Here is a 15,000-nt window from a genome sequence, read left to right as displayed (position 1 = left end):
GGTGTTTATTTTCCTATTAGGGTTAGTTAAAGGTACTGTAGGATTTACTTTTTCTTGGGGTTAGTTGAGGGAATATTTTTTAAGTTGTTTCCCTTTGTAGGGGCTTTCGGAAGGCCTCCCAAGTCAAACGTGGTAAAGACTTGTAACTTATTGGTATTGATATCTACTGACTGATAAACTAAAATCATGCCGAATAAAGCATGGCAGCGACAAGCACATCGATTAAAGTGTGCATCTAATCGTAATCAAGATAATCAAGAAAATGATTCAGGCAATATCGAGTGAAAATAGTTCTTTCCCCGCGAAATGCCCCGCTTTTTAATAATAACAATAATAATAATAATAATAATAATAATAATAATAATAATAATAATAATAATAGTAGTAGTAATGATAATAATAATAATAATAATAATAATAATAATAATAATAATAATAATAATAATAATAATAATAATAATAATAATAATAATAATAATAATAGAATTTCTTGTCCAAAAAAAAATGTACATCTATTTTGTTTCACCTCCATGCCAATATAAAATAGAATAATTTTATATACACACGCACACACGACCACACACATACATAATTGACTCCTGGGGCCGTTTTAATTAATCAGAACACACGCTCTCTTATTTGTTTATTTGTTGTTGTTGTTGTTCTTTTGTGTGTTTTGTGTTTAAATTTCTTTGAGTTTCAATCTCCGTGTACGTCGCTCTTGATGAAATTTCCATTGGCCTAAATATAGAACAGGCAGTCGACGATGGACATCATGGCAGTCTATAACAGTCGACAGTCAATATCACGTAATTTGATCTATCGTGACAAAAGTAGGGCCCAACTAATTGCCGTCCGGAGCCTTCAGAAGGTCACCTAAAGCATTCTCAAGCCATCCGGAGCTGTTCGAAGCTTTCCAGAAGCCGTCCGGATGGGAGGCCTTCCGAAAGCTTCTCGTACTAGCATTTCTTTCAATTTGTATTTCACCATGGATCTTTTGCAATGCGTTTATTTATTACATTTGTCAATATATAGTAGCATTTAAAAACTCTAGAACAAACCTTGATAGACTAGTGATAGTTTAAACTTTCCTAATACGACTATTGTTTTGGTTTTCCGTCGCCATTTTGTTTTGTGAAATATTGAAAGCAGTCCTTAGGGTTTGCTCGAGGTCGGAGGATTTATACTTTCTATTAGGTTTAGTCATAAGTCTTAGTAAAGGTGCTGGGGTGTTTGTTATTCCTAATGGGGTTAGTTATAGGTACTAGGTTATATTTTTTTCTTAGGGTTAGTTGAGGTAATATTTGAGTCTTGGTACGAGGAGCTTTCGGAAAGGCGCTGGCCTACGGACGGCTCATGGAAAGCTTCGGGCAGCCCTAATGGCATCGGGATCTAGCCGACCTTTCTACCCAATTACAGATGGGTGTAGTGGACGGGCGAGGGGAAGGGGGTGGGGATGGGAGGGGGGGGGGGAGATGTTCATGAAAAAAATAATTTCGACACCAAGATGCCTCCGGGGCTGTTCGAAGCTCCGAACGGCTCCAGACTGTAATTAGTAGGATTGCAAAAGTAAGTTAAAATATGAAAAGAACGAAATACTATCTATAGCGCATGAGTTGATAATTCCTCTTTGGAAATCTTTTCCGTTGAAAAGAGGAAGGCGGGTATCTTGCCTGTCGTCGTGTACTGGAGAGCGTGATGTTGCCCGCACAAAATAGCCGAATTGTTCACCATCCTTCCAAGGCCTACTTCTAAGCAAGAGACTAGCTAGTCCAAGACTAGAAAGCGTTCATGAAATCCGATGTTAGTCACTTGCTTCGCTTGGGCTTAAGACTAGCTAGTCATTTACTATATTAGTAAATAACAAAATCTAGTCCTCGTTCATGAAAACGGGCCATGGTCAACGTACATTTTAAAATTCAAGTTATTGTCAATGTGTACATCCAGGAATTTATGCGTTACAATTCCTACGCGTACATTGTCTATAATTATGTCTTGATGTATTAAGCAAGTCCTTCGAATATCAATATTACCTCTTTCGTTTTGTTTACATTCAAGTTAAGACTGTTGTTTAGACACTATCGGGTAAAGTTATTTACCTCGTTAAAAAAAATCATTGAGGTATTTTCTACATTGTGTAAAAGACCTATAGTATGGCGGTGTCATCTACAAATGTACTGTTAAAATTTTGGAATAATATTCATTAAACTTGCCACGCTGTGGCCTGTTTTACAGAAATTGTTGAAATAAATTACTACTACTACTACTACTACTACTACTACTACTACTACTACTACTACTACTACTACTACTACTACTACTACTACTCCTACTACTACTACTACTACTACTACTACTACTACTACTACTACTACTAATAATAATAATAATAATAATGATGATGAAAATAATAATAACAATAAAATAGTATTTTTATTATTCATTCATTAACTTATTAATTAATTTATTTATTAGATCAACGTAGTACAAACTGGGTTAATTAACTGAGAAGCGACAATACACCCCAGGTGGTTTGCACATATGCAGGAGGATGAAGAAGAATATATTTTTAATTCAAGTATATTAGTTGTGATAATAAAGGGAAAATATCGAGAGGTAAATGTCATTCGGATTTTAAAAAATGTTTTGAAGAATGATTGATTTTTACTATCACTATCAAAGTCAGGGGACATATTAGATTATGCCTGGTTTGTATATGAGGACCCGGTATATTTGGACGAAATTTGCAACTTGTACATGAGAATGCGAGAAAAGGATAAACATTAAATCCCACTAATATAGCTAAGCTGCATAAAGCAGTGTGAATAGAACATTAACTTTTTTTTTAAATTGAGCTTTTATATAAAGCAATATCCACTAAACTTGCTGAAAGTGTTTTACAAGAGTACGGTGAGATAATGTAAATAATGAGCCTTTTCCAAGGACTCAACCATGCACTGCTCAGAGGGGGACTCAAACACAGGACCTTCCGATTCCATACCACGATACCCACATAGCCGAATATAAAAGATTTGAACAAAACAAACAAATTAACTAAAATCGGAACGTTATGAAATCAAAACAATCAATAACAAAAGCAACCAAAACGGATAGACTATAGTCTATCTGGATTTAACTTGAAATATTACCTTTCAACCAGTTGACTGCCGAAGTCTGGAAAAAATTGTAATTAATACTTTGGCCAAAACACTGGTCGTTCAAATATCGATCGATTTAAATGACCCTTTTTGTGTGTGCAAAAGCTCTCGAAGCTTGGACTAAGCGCTACATAAAAGCTCACGTTTTTTGGTTTTGCTTTTTTTTTTTTATAAAGTAACCTGCGCTTGTGTATGAGTGGAACACCTGAGTTGGCCTAAACTAGATGAATTAGTGATTTTATTTTGGAGTATACCCTTGTTACGTTTTTGAACTACCCCTCCCCCCTCCCTTCTTACTTTTTTTAGGGGGGTAGGGGCGGTTTCATCACATTTCTTTTCACTGGGGTGGACCTAAAAGCGCCGCAAGAGTTGTTAAACCCTAAAAAAACATAACCCACAGACAATTAATCAATAATTATGAAAAAGAGTAATTAGATTCCTCTTATTATTTATTTCCTTGGATTAAAGATAAAATGTACTAAAAAATTATAGCGCATAATAAGTTCACGGAAAGAAATTAAGGGGCATCGCACATCTATTTAACCGATTTGTTCATATATATAGCACAAACGGATTTTTTCCCAATCTCCTATTTTAAGTGTCTTGATCAGTGAAACAGATATGGTATGATCTAAAAAAAAATTAATGATTGATGACTATATTTTTAATCAACAAAGTTGGGGAAACCATTGTGTCTTACTGAAGACTTTTAGTTGATTTCTTTTCTTCTTTTTAAAAAAAAAGTATTTTTCGTTCTGGTTAATCATTAGAGAGTGTGAAGATATTCCTTGCCAATATATTGCTAATGTGTAACTTTTGCTCTTTATCTTCCAGCTTCCAGTATTTTAAACGCCTCTATAGTGACTCTAACGGATCTGTGGAATTTATCCATCGTAATTGTTGGTATTATCCTTACCTGTCCGAGTTCGGCAATCTTTCAGATGTCTTTCAGATGCCGGATGACAGGGCTGCCTTGAAGAATGATACAAAGCCGTGGTATATTGGATGGTACTGATTCCAAATTTATTATTTAGCATCATTTGTGACTCACCGTCTCAATTCGGTTTTATTTCGGGATGACCTTGACACAAAAAAAAATTTGGATTTTTAGTCTTAATTCTCAGGTGTGAGTGAGTTAAATTATTTGCTTCTATTGAAGAGAGTAAATGTAATTTCTTTACTGGCAAAAGACTTAAATTTGGTAATTCTGATCATTTTGAAGCTAAGTTTCTTAAACCGGCCATTCTTACTTAGGCGCCGTGTCCACCAAAACAGAATCGAACCGACAAAAAGTCGTGAGTCTTTGGAAAAAATAGGACACTATCATTTTCCTATATCTGAGTACTAAAAGAGAAGTAACCCGTATTCAGTGACACCGATACGGAACGATATGTCTTTAGCCCATTTCCGGCAAGACGCTGGGAGTAGTTCATTCACAGATTTTGTCGTAACGTTTGATTATTAGTCATCAGCCATTTCCTTCGTCTAAGTTTATATTAAAAAACACATTTTTGTGCTCAAATCTAAAAAAAAATAATATCGAAATCGAAGTTAGCACCCCAGAATTAATCAAATCAAAGCACGTGCGCTTATTTTAATGCAATTTTACCATAGTTCAAATTTATTTTGTATTTATTTTATTATTTATTCAAAAATGATCTCCTGACACAGTTTTCTAATGGAATTTCCCATTAACTCCTTTTGTGAATATTATTCTCACAACACTCGTTAATTTATCTTGTTTCTTTTACGACTGACTACTACTACTACTACTGCTACTACTACTACTACTACTACTACTACTACTACTACTACTACTACTACTACTACTACTACTACTACTACTACTACTACTACTACTACTACTACTACTACTACTACTACTACTAACACTTCATATACTACTACTACTACTACTAATACTACTACTGCTACTACTACTACTACTACTACTACTACTACTACTACTACTACTACTACTACTACTGCTGCTGCTGCTGCTACTACTACTACTACTACTACTACTACTACTACTACTTACTACTACTACTACGACTACTACTACTACTACTACTACTACTACTACTACTACTACTACTACTACTACTACTACTACTACTACTACTACTACTACTTATACTACAACTGCTACTACTACTAATACTAATACTACTTCTACCACCACCACCACTACCACCGCTGCCACATCCAGTACTACTATATTTGTCTAATTAAGCCTTCGTGTTGTTTCTCTCTCGGTGGACACACCTTTAAGAAACGATTTCAAAAAGACGTGTCTTTTATGGATCGTTTCCGTTTGGTGGACACGCGGCCTTAATCTGTCAACTGCCGGACTGTGGAAAGACGCGTGTTTAAAAATTCGGCCAGAAAACTCAATTATCGATCGATTTATATGACCTCATCAACGAAAAGTGAAAAACAAAAAAAATCCCCCAAAATCAGTCTTCCACGATTGGGGATCGAACGGTAATCAGAAGGTTTGAGGTTCAATTCCCTGTCGAGGAAGACTGATTTTTGAATTTTTTTATGTCTTGTATTTTTCTCGATAGCTCAGTTGGTCGAGTACTCGACACTAAATGGGACCGTGGCTAATCCCCGGTGCAGGCGAGTTTTTTTTTCTGACCTACCCCCCCCCCCCCCCCCCCCCCATGTCCACCGCCAGTGATTGAGTAGCTAGGTCTATTTAATCTGGCGGAAAGTACTTTGCGATAGACTAGCGTCCTATCCGTTTCACGCTATTGAACCCGGGATAAACTTCGACTCCACGGGTCTAATACAATTGATGTTTTGAAATTTCAGCTTTTTCCTGAGGAAGGTACAACATTGACGTCACTCGGCTATTTGGTGTTGTTATAGCCAGCCATTTTATGGGCAGTTCTCATTAAGTTGTTATTGTTTTATCCCCTGAAAAAGCACATAACAAACAGAGCTAGTAAGATGTGACAACGCTGGTGAGGCGTATTTACAAACGGATTCATTCATTTATTCCAACATAATACCGCCATGAGTTTGCGAGTCACATGTTGATTATGGTCTATTATTTTAATTTATTATTCTTTTTTGTGTGGTAAATTTAAACAAATATCGCTATGTGGAATGATGTTGACCACCTTTTAATTATTTTTTTTTTTGGCAGGAGTGACTGCTCCTCTGCTTGGATTTATTAGATCTGACGGAAAGTACTTTGCGATAGACTAGCGTCAGCTCTAAAGGCTAACAAGCAATTGCTATTGTCCTTTCCACGCTATAGAAACCGGGACAAACTCTGGCTCAATGGGTCTATTGGCACTGAAGGACTGTTACTTAAATGACGTTGACCTATGTTCCATCTCGTCTTTTGGCAGGAGCGACTGTGGTTCTGATGCCAGCTCAATTCTCCGCACTCAGTACAGTCGACCATACTTCTTGCCCAAGGATTCAAACGACATGCCAACTGATTGGATATTCATGGGAGGCCCAGGATATGGAGCACATGTGCATGTAAGACAGAAAGAAAATAAAAAAGGGGTTATATCGCATGTTAAACGCCCTCCCCGACATTTTTAGAAATTTACTTTTCAATGGGAGCGATCTATATTCATGTTTTCGTTCAAATAAGTCATCAATCACATGATTTGTTGCTGTCCAACGGTTGGATATTTCTTAACAAATGTAAACACCCTGCTTTGTTTACAAAAGTTATAAACATACCCATGTGTCAAGCTGAACAAAATGACCAATCGTGATGTTAGATATTTAAAAAGCAGTGAACACTTTTCACTAAGTGGGTCATTTTGAGAATATAATGCAATGTGACCAATGACCTCGAGCACATGGAAAGTAAATATAGACCATGTTAGGCCATAACATAACATTATCCCAGACCACGAAATGGGAGTCCCACTAGCTCAGTTGGTAGAGCACTCGCTTCACACGCAAAGGGACCAAGATTGATCCCGGTTGCAGTCCAGCTTTTTTTCTGACCCCCCTGTCCACCCAGCAGTGGGTAGCTGGGCCTGTTAGATCTTGAAAGTACTTTGCGATAGACTAGCGTCCTATCGAGTCGATAGCAAGCAATCGTCCGTTTACGCTATAGAAACTATGATAAACTCCATGGGCCTAATGTCTCTGAAGGGTTTCACCACACAGTAAATGTTGCGTCTATTTTCAGTATTGAACCTGCAATAGGAATGGATTGGATAGAACAATAAACACCTTCTTGTATGATACTGTTAGATGCTGTTAGATGCTGTGGACTGTATAAAGTAATAAATAAAAATGAATATAACAGCTTCAACAAAGAACAGAATACCAAACACGGAACATTCCGGGATCAAACCCTTCTCCAGCCAATAAAAACAATAGAAAAATAAATAAATTGCTTGAAAATCCAGATAGACTTCAGAGAAACAAAACATTCTTTTTTTTTTTTTGAAGCTGTTATATTCATTTTTGTTTACTAGTAAAAACCCAGCAATTTCGCGGGGAAAGAACTATTTTCATTCGATGTTGTACCCACATGTGGCCCAACATGAAGTGTAAGCCATTATAGCCTCTGACCCGTGACACAGCAACATACAGTTGTCCATGTGCGAAAAAATGTTGTGGTAAGAAACTCAACTGCGAAAATAAACCTGAAGTAGTAGACGTGAGCAGAGTTGAAAGACGATCCTGGGGAGCCGTTCCGAAAGCTCCTACAAAGGGAAACAACTCAAATAATATTCCCTCAACTAACCCCAAGAAAAAATAAAACCTAGTACCTTTAACTAACCCTAATAGTAATAGGAAAAACAAACACCCTAGGACCTTTGCTAAGAATTATGGCTAACCCTAATAAAAAAAACCTACCGATCTCGAGCTAAACCAAATAGAAAAAAACCCTCGGACAGCTTTGCACTACTTTTCAATACTTCACAAATCAAAATGGCGGCCGACAATAGTCAAATTAGGAAATCTTAACCTTTCACAAATCTATCAAGGTTTGTTTTAGAGTTTTAAAATTCCTTCTATATGATGACAAATTGAATAAATAAACGCCTGACAAAAGATCAACGGTTAAAATACAAATTGAAAGAATACTGGGGATGTAGGAGCTTTCGGAATGCCTCCCCGATCCTGGGATCGAGAACTTACCTTAAAATACAGTAGTACAGTACTCTGGTGATCATGTTTTGATTGTTGATTGGTAAAATTGAGTTTGCCCATAATTCAAACTAAGTAATATACACTGATCTAACTTACTTGAAAGAAAATGGGTGTCTTGACCACTTTAATCCTGAGGTCAAATGAAAATCTGAAGCAGACGCGAACAGTATCAAGTATTCCATCATAATAATATGTTTATTTTTGGTTTGTTTGGGATAGAAGCTAGACAAATACAATGGGTACGATCTATATTACATTTTCATGTGCTCAAGGTCATTTGTCACATTGCAAAGTGTTCTCAAAATGACCCACATCGTGAAAAGTGTTCACATTTTAAAAATAACCAACGTTACAATTGGTCATTTTGCTCAGCGCGATACATATGGTTATGTTTACAACGTTCATAAACAAAGCAGCATGTTTAGATACATTGAGAAAACTCCAATCGTTGTACAGCAAAAATGCATGTGATCGATGAATAGGTTGGACGAAAACATGAGTATAGATCGCTCCCATTGACAGTTTGCCAATTACGTTTAACTAAATATTTCCCAGGACAATAATTATCACATCGATGGCATAAAAACGACAGTAATATTAGTTTGATGTTGTTAATCGGTGAAACTTATTTAAAATTTCTGTAAACCCGAATACCTTAATGTGATCAAATGAATAATATCATTATGAAAGCCACGATTTGCTGAAAAAAGCCAATCGGACAGCTCCTCACTCAGGAATTTCTGTATTGATGTTTATACTGGACAGATAGAGTTGAGGGTGTGGCCATAAGTTAAACGTGGGTATTATCCACCCGAAACCATCACATTGAAAGCATCAAAGGGGCAATAATAATACTTGATGCCATAAATAGATGAAAACTGTTGAAAACTTAGTGTAGATCTGAAATCCTTAAAGTAATTAAGTGAATACAAATAAATAATAATGTGACATTGAATGTAAGCTTCAAGTTAATTACATAAACAGATCAAATGAACGTTTCGGGTTTCCCCTTTATCACCAAAACAGGATGAATGAAAAACCACATGCTTTGTTTATTCATCTTAAATACACTACCGACCACATTATCTCATTCATCTGTGGTGTTTCATTCATCTTGATTTGTTGATAAAGAGGAAACCCGAAACGTTCATTTGATCTGTTTTTGTAATTAAATTGAAGCTTACATTCAATTTCACATTATTATTTATTTCTTCGAGCTTCGAGCAGCAACATTTACATTAAGTGAATACATTATTTCGAATGCAACGATTTGCGTAAAAACGCCAAACTGATAACTTTATACAGTGTCGAAATTTGTAGTTTTTCAGAGTGTTAGTGTATATATATATACGTACCGACGACACTAACACTCTGAAAAACTACAAATTTCGACACTGTATAAAGTTATCAATTTGGCGTTTTTACGCAAATCGTTGCATTCGAAATAATGTATTCACTTAATGTAAATGTATATTTATATATATATATATTATATATATATTATATATATATATCAACCATATATATGATGTTATAATATTTTTATCATCATAAATTATATATATATATATATATATATAATATTTTAATATATATATATATCATTGTATAATCGACATTATTCACAGATCGACTCTGTAGAGCGTCCATCATGGCAAGCCCAGATATCTGGCAGCAAAACTGCTCTGGTGCCAAGTCCCGAGTGCAGTAACCAGGTCACAAACTAGAGGTCACGTTGAAAGAGATTTGTAAGTTTTATAATCAAGAGTTAGATGCCAGAAAATCATCACTATGAAAACCCGGAATTGTGATCCAGCGCCTCAAAACCGTATTATTAAACTGGAATGATACCAAAGCCTAAGATTCAATTTTGAACATTACTTCTAAACAATCGAGTTAGAGTAAATCAATGCCATGGCGAGCGTATTCTCCTTCACCACAATCATAAATACCTGTGTCTCCTATTTTGAAAAATCGTGTGCATGTGGTGTTTCAGGCGATTGTGTCCTGATCGCAGTCTAAATATTGTGACTTGGACTTTTCTTTTTAATAGTTTGATTGGGTCACTTTTATTGAAGCTTGGGTGCTTCTTGTACCGGTTGGTTCTTACACGAGCCTTGATAATTGATTTGATTTCGCCAACGTCATAAACATTCTTATCTTATGTTTCCTCAGATCCCATTTTGGAAAAGTATCTGATATTTCATTTTCTACGATGTTGCACTTATCGAAATCCATTGAAGTCTCACTTTTTTTGGCTCTCTGATTTGGTTTCATTAGCTCAGATCTGTTTGCATTTGGGTTGTTTAAAGTGTCTAATGCTTGTGATCGTGAGCTTGTGATGATGAGGATGATGAGGATGATGTTGATGATGATGATGATGATGATGATGATGATGATGATGATGCTGGTGATGGTGGTGGTGGTGGTGATAGTGGTGGTGGTGGTGTTGGTGGTGGTGGATATAAATACTCTAAACCAACGCAAAATATTATCCATTGTAAGAATGTTAAATCAGCCCATAAATGTATCATCATCATCATCATCGTCATCATCATCATTATCATCATCATCATCATCATCATCATCATCATCATCATCATCATCATCATCATCATCATCAATATCAATGGTAGCTTGTTTTCGTGAACACGTCGCTGATCAGCTGTCTCCATTCCGTTCAATCTTCTGCGCTTTTTTAATTAATTAATGGACGTTGTTTCGTAGGTTCAAATGTTCTCGTAGATTTGTAGTGTGTGTCATCCTCTGTCGCCACCTTGCTCTCTTTCCGTCGATGAAACCAAAAACTATCAGCTTTTAAATTCCCCTTGATCTATACCTAACCCCCCCCCCCCCCTTCCCGCAGTAAAATTCAACTCACTTTTCCATATATTTGACACAACCATCTTTTCTCTCCTTACTCTTCTTATTTTATTCAAAACTTCTTAACTGCGCATTTTGTCTGTCCATTAAACTTTCAATTTTAATTTAATAATATCTATCTATATCCACTAAACATGCTCAAAGCGCTTTATAAGAAAGGGTCCCTGACCAACAGCAACACGTAACATATGGAACTGTTAGATAATATTACTGGTCGCTGCTCTATAGCTGTGAATCATGGACTCTCAATCCTCATCTTGAAAATAGAATCTGTGCTTTTGAAAATAAGAGCTACAGGAAAATCCTGTGAGGTTCATATTTTGGAGCACATGACAAATAATGATATATTAGAAGAGGTAGAGGATCGAGCAAGAGGGCAGGTACCACTGTTATCAATAGTTAAAAGAAGGAAACTGTCATGGTTCGGACACACTCTCCGCCATGATAGCCTTTGGAATACTGTCATGCAGGGCACTGTGGAAGGACAGAGAAGAAGAGGAAGGCAGAAAACAAACTGGCAAAACATCATCAAACAGTGGACAAGTCTGGGCCTCTCTCTCTCTCTCTCTCTCTCTCTCTCTCTCTCTCTCTCTCTCTGCCGTGTCATCTCTTCAGAGGTCGACGTGAAATGTCCTGCCAAGCGTGCCTATCCGTCACCCTCTTGTTGCATTCAGCTGCAGTAAGGCCAGTCCATGACTTGATGTCATCCATCCATATCCTTGCCGGTCGACCTCTTGTCCGCCTTCCCTCCACGCACCCCTCTAAAAGTTTTGGATGGAGATGCGGCGCTTTGTGTGCCCAAAATATTTGATCTTTCTTGTTTTAATTGTTTTCAATAAGTTTGGCCTTATGTTCATAATGTCACACACTTCTTTTTTGGTCTTCTTTTCGGTCCAACTGATTTTGGCCATACGACGGAATGTCCACATTTCAAAGGCTTCAATTCGTTTTTCAATGTTTTTATTCATGGTCCATGTTTCCGAACCGTAAAGCAGAGCCGAGTGTACACAGCATTTGAGTACTCATAACTTTGTTGATGGCTGGGTTTGTTTCGATGTTAGTATATTTCTACTCTACCTACTCTTTCCAAACATTGAATGGTTTACACGATCAAATCCCTTTGCATAATCTATAAAACATGCATAATATATTTCTTTCTGCTTTTCAATGTGTTTTTGTGTCACGCTATTCAGACAGAAGATTGCTTCTCTTGTTCCAGTGTTCTTTCTGAATCCGAATTGTACATCACCTACCTCTATATCAATTTTGGATTGTATTCTTTCAAGTATTATTTTTAGCAAAAGTTTTGTTACATATGGCATTAAACTTAATGTTCTGAAGTCACCACATTCAACAGCATTCGACTTTTTTGGTAGTGTTATATACACTGATTGAGCTAGTTCTTTAGGTAAATATCCGGTATTGTATATGTCATTAAATAATATAATATCATATAAATATGTCACTTGTATAAATTCCGACTCCATGGACCTCATAGCTCTTTACGCGTCCAGAGCAAGGAGATAGCGGGCTAAGTTAAGCATTATAATACAACTAGACATGGCATAGTAATATGACGGTTTATTAGTTTTCAGCAATAGCTTATTTGATGTTCTTAGACCTAACAAAAATAGAAACATTGACAAGAATTATCAATTAGAAACATTAGATATATTATAATATATCGGAAACAAGTATCAGTCGTCCTTAATCGGAAACTAAAATTATATATATGTTATATGCAGACTCCGTCAACAAATGAGTCAACTTTTTTTTTAAACACGAAGTGCTAAGATAAGGAAATCAGAAGAAAAAGAAATATTTGTCAACGAACTTGGATCGTCGTCGTAGTTATCATCATTATTATTATTATCATTATTATTATTATTATTATTATTATTATTATTATTATTATTATATATCATATATTATCATCATCTATCATCATCGTCATCATCATCATCATCATCATCTTCATCATCATCGTCGTCGTCGTCGTCGTCATCATCATCATCATCATCATCATCATCGTCGTCGTCATCATTATCATCATCATCATTAATTGAATTCAATATTAACAAATTTATGTTTCTTTTTCTTCTGCCCATCCCCTCCACCCTGGTGTGCCATATATTATCAACCAGTCGTCATTGACACCAACGTATGGTTTCACTCCACAAAGATCAACAGTGGCAATATTAGCATTACCATTGGCGCTGAGTATGATTAACTATGTTTTCTTAAGAACGATTATTACTGTCATGGTGGAAAGCTGCATTATTTAAATGACAATTTTTTTTGATTTTTTGAGTACTTAAATAAAAGCTTGAGCTCAAATAAATATTTGTACCTTAATTCCTGATGCTCACTCGTAAAGAAAATTGACGTTTTTTAAATGTCAATATCTATTCTTTACACATGTTATGAAGGCATAATTCCCAATGAAATAAAATCCTGGATACATGGCAATTAATATTGTAGAAAACTCATCGGCTAAGAGTATCAGACCAATAATTACAGTTGGCGAGTTTAATTTTCGTTACAACTCAATACATCAAAATGTACTAATTTTAAAGTAATTTTTAACCAAAAATTCGCTTAGACAAGACGTCAGCGTGTCCACCAATAACAAGGGTAATATTCTGGTCTGGTTTGTGGCAGATCTGAAAACGCCAATTCACAATCTTGAAGTTTAGGACCCGTACATCTCAGACCATTTCATGATTAGTTTTAATATCGAATTCCAGAAACCCAAACTCGAAAAAAGGACCATCACATCAAGAAAGAAGATCGATCATAGTGATTTTAAAAATATATTAAAATGCAATAACGTCAATTCAACAAGACGACCAGAAAATTAAAGCTTACACTTTTGTATTGAGTGAGCTTGTTAATTGCCATGCTCTTAAACAACGAACCGTTACCGACCGACCATCTGCCCCGCGGGTGAATCGAGATATAAAGATGGCAGCAGCTGCTTCTAATGGTGCTCACACTACAATGTTATTACGATCGATCCAATCAGCAAATTCTTAAAGATGGCAAGACTTGAACGTCGCCGCGCTGAAAGGATATGGCACATGTCCGGACTGCAGATTGACAAGGACATTTTAAAAGAACAATATAGAAAAATCAAATTTCAAATTAAATGAGCCAAAACTGAATGTTTCAATAAGAGAATCAAGGAATGTTCAACATAAAGAACCCTTTTGCTGTTGCTGACGTCATCTCTGGAAAAAAAGACTGACTCGTGAAATAAATACCCAACATCTTACAAATCTATTGATCTTCCTTCTGTTTTTGGCGATTACTATCAGAGCAAGGCCACTAAAACTCGAGAAAAACTAGATTCGTGTCAAGCTAGTCAACAAGTTTTTGATCCCTTTGGGGATGAGAGCTTGTTCTGTGAGTTTTCAGCCAACGACCGAGGAAGAGGTAATTCAATTATAAAACATTCACCACATAAAATCTGTAACCTGGACCCCATCCCAACAACTTTACTTTTTACACATCTGGAGCATCTTGTTTCAATTTTAACAGATATAATAGCTTAATCTCTCTAGACTAACACAGTTCCTCAATCTTTGAAACAATTCTATAGTCACACCTATTCTTAAAAAAGGCTAGCTTGTCCTCAGAAGAATTAAATTTTTTTAGAGAAGCCTAAAATGTTCCCTTTCTGTCTAAAATACTAGAAAAAACTGTCGCCCACAGATTACACAGGCACTTAGAAAAGTATAATTTATTCGAACCGAATCAATCTGCCTATAGGCAGTATCAGTATCATAATACAGAGATGCTCTGTTGAAGATCC

At 36.1% G+C, this 15,000-nt stretch overlaps 1 protein-coding gene across 1 annotated transcript in view; it reads left to right on the top strand.

The window, feature by feature from the left end:
• Positions 1 to 15,000, top strand: part of LOC144974139 (uncharacterized) — a 79,975-nt gene that overhangs the window by 2,316 nt on the left and 62,659 nt on the right. Inside the window, exons 2-3 of the mRNA XM_078917040.1 lie at positions 3,993 to 4,166; positions 6,524 to 6,659. Coding sequence (XP_078773166.1) covers positions 3,993 to 4,166; positions 6,524 to 6,659 — 310 coding nt within the window. The remainder of the gene's footprint in view (positions 1 to 3,992; positions 4,167 to 6,523; positions 6,660 to 15,000) is intronic.

This window comes from Berghia stephanieae, chromosome 5, assembly GCF_034508935.2.
Source record: "Berghia stephanieae isolate SIO BIC M18660-M18661 chromosome 5, UCSD_Bste_1.3, whole genome shotgun sequence".
NCBI classification, from domain to species: Eukaryota; Metazoa; Mollusca; class Gastropoda; order Nudibranchia; family Aeolidiidae; genus Berghia; species Berghia stephanieae.
The sequence above is the reverse complement of the archived record's forward strand: the minus strand, read 5'-3'. Positions and strand labels throughout refer to the sequence as shown.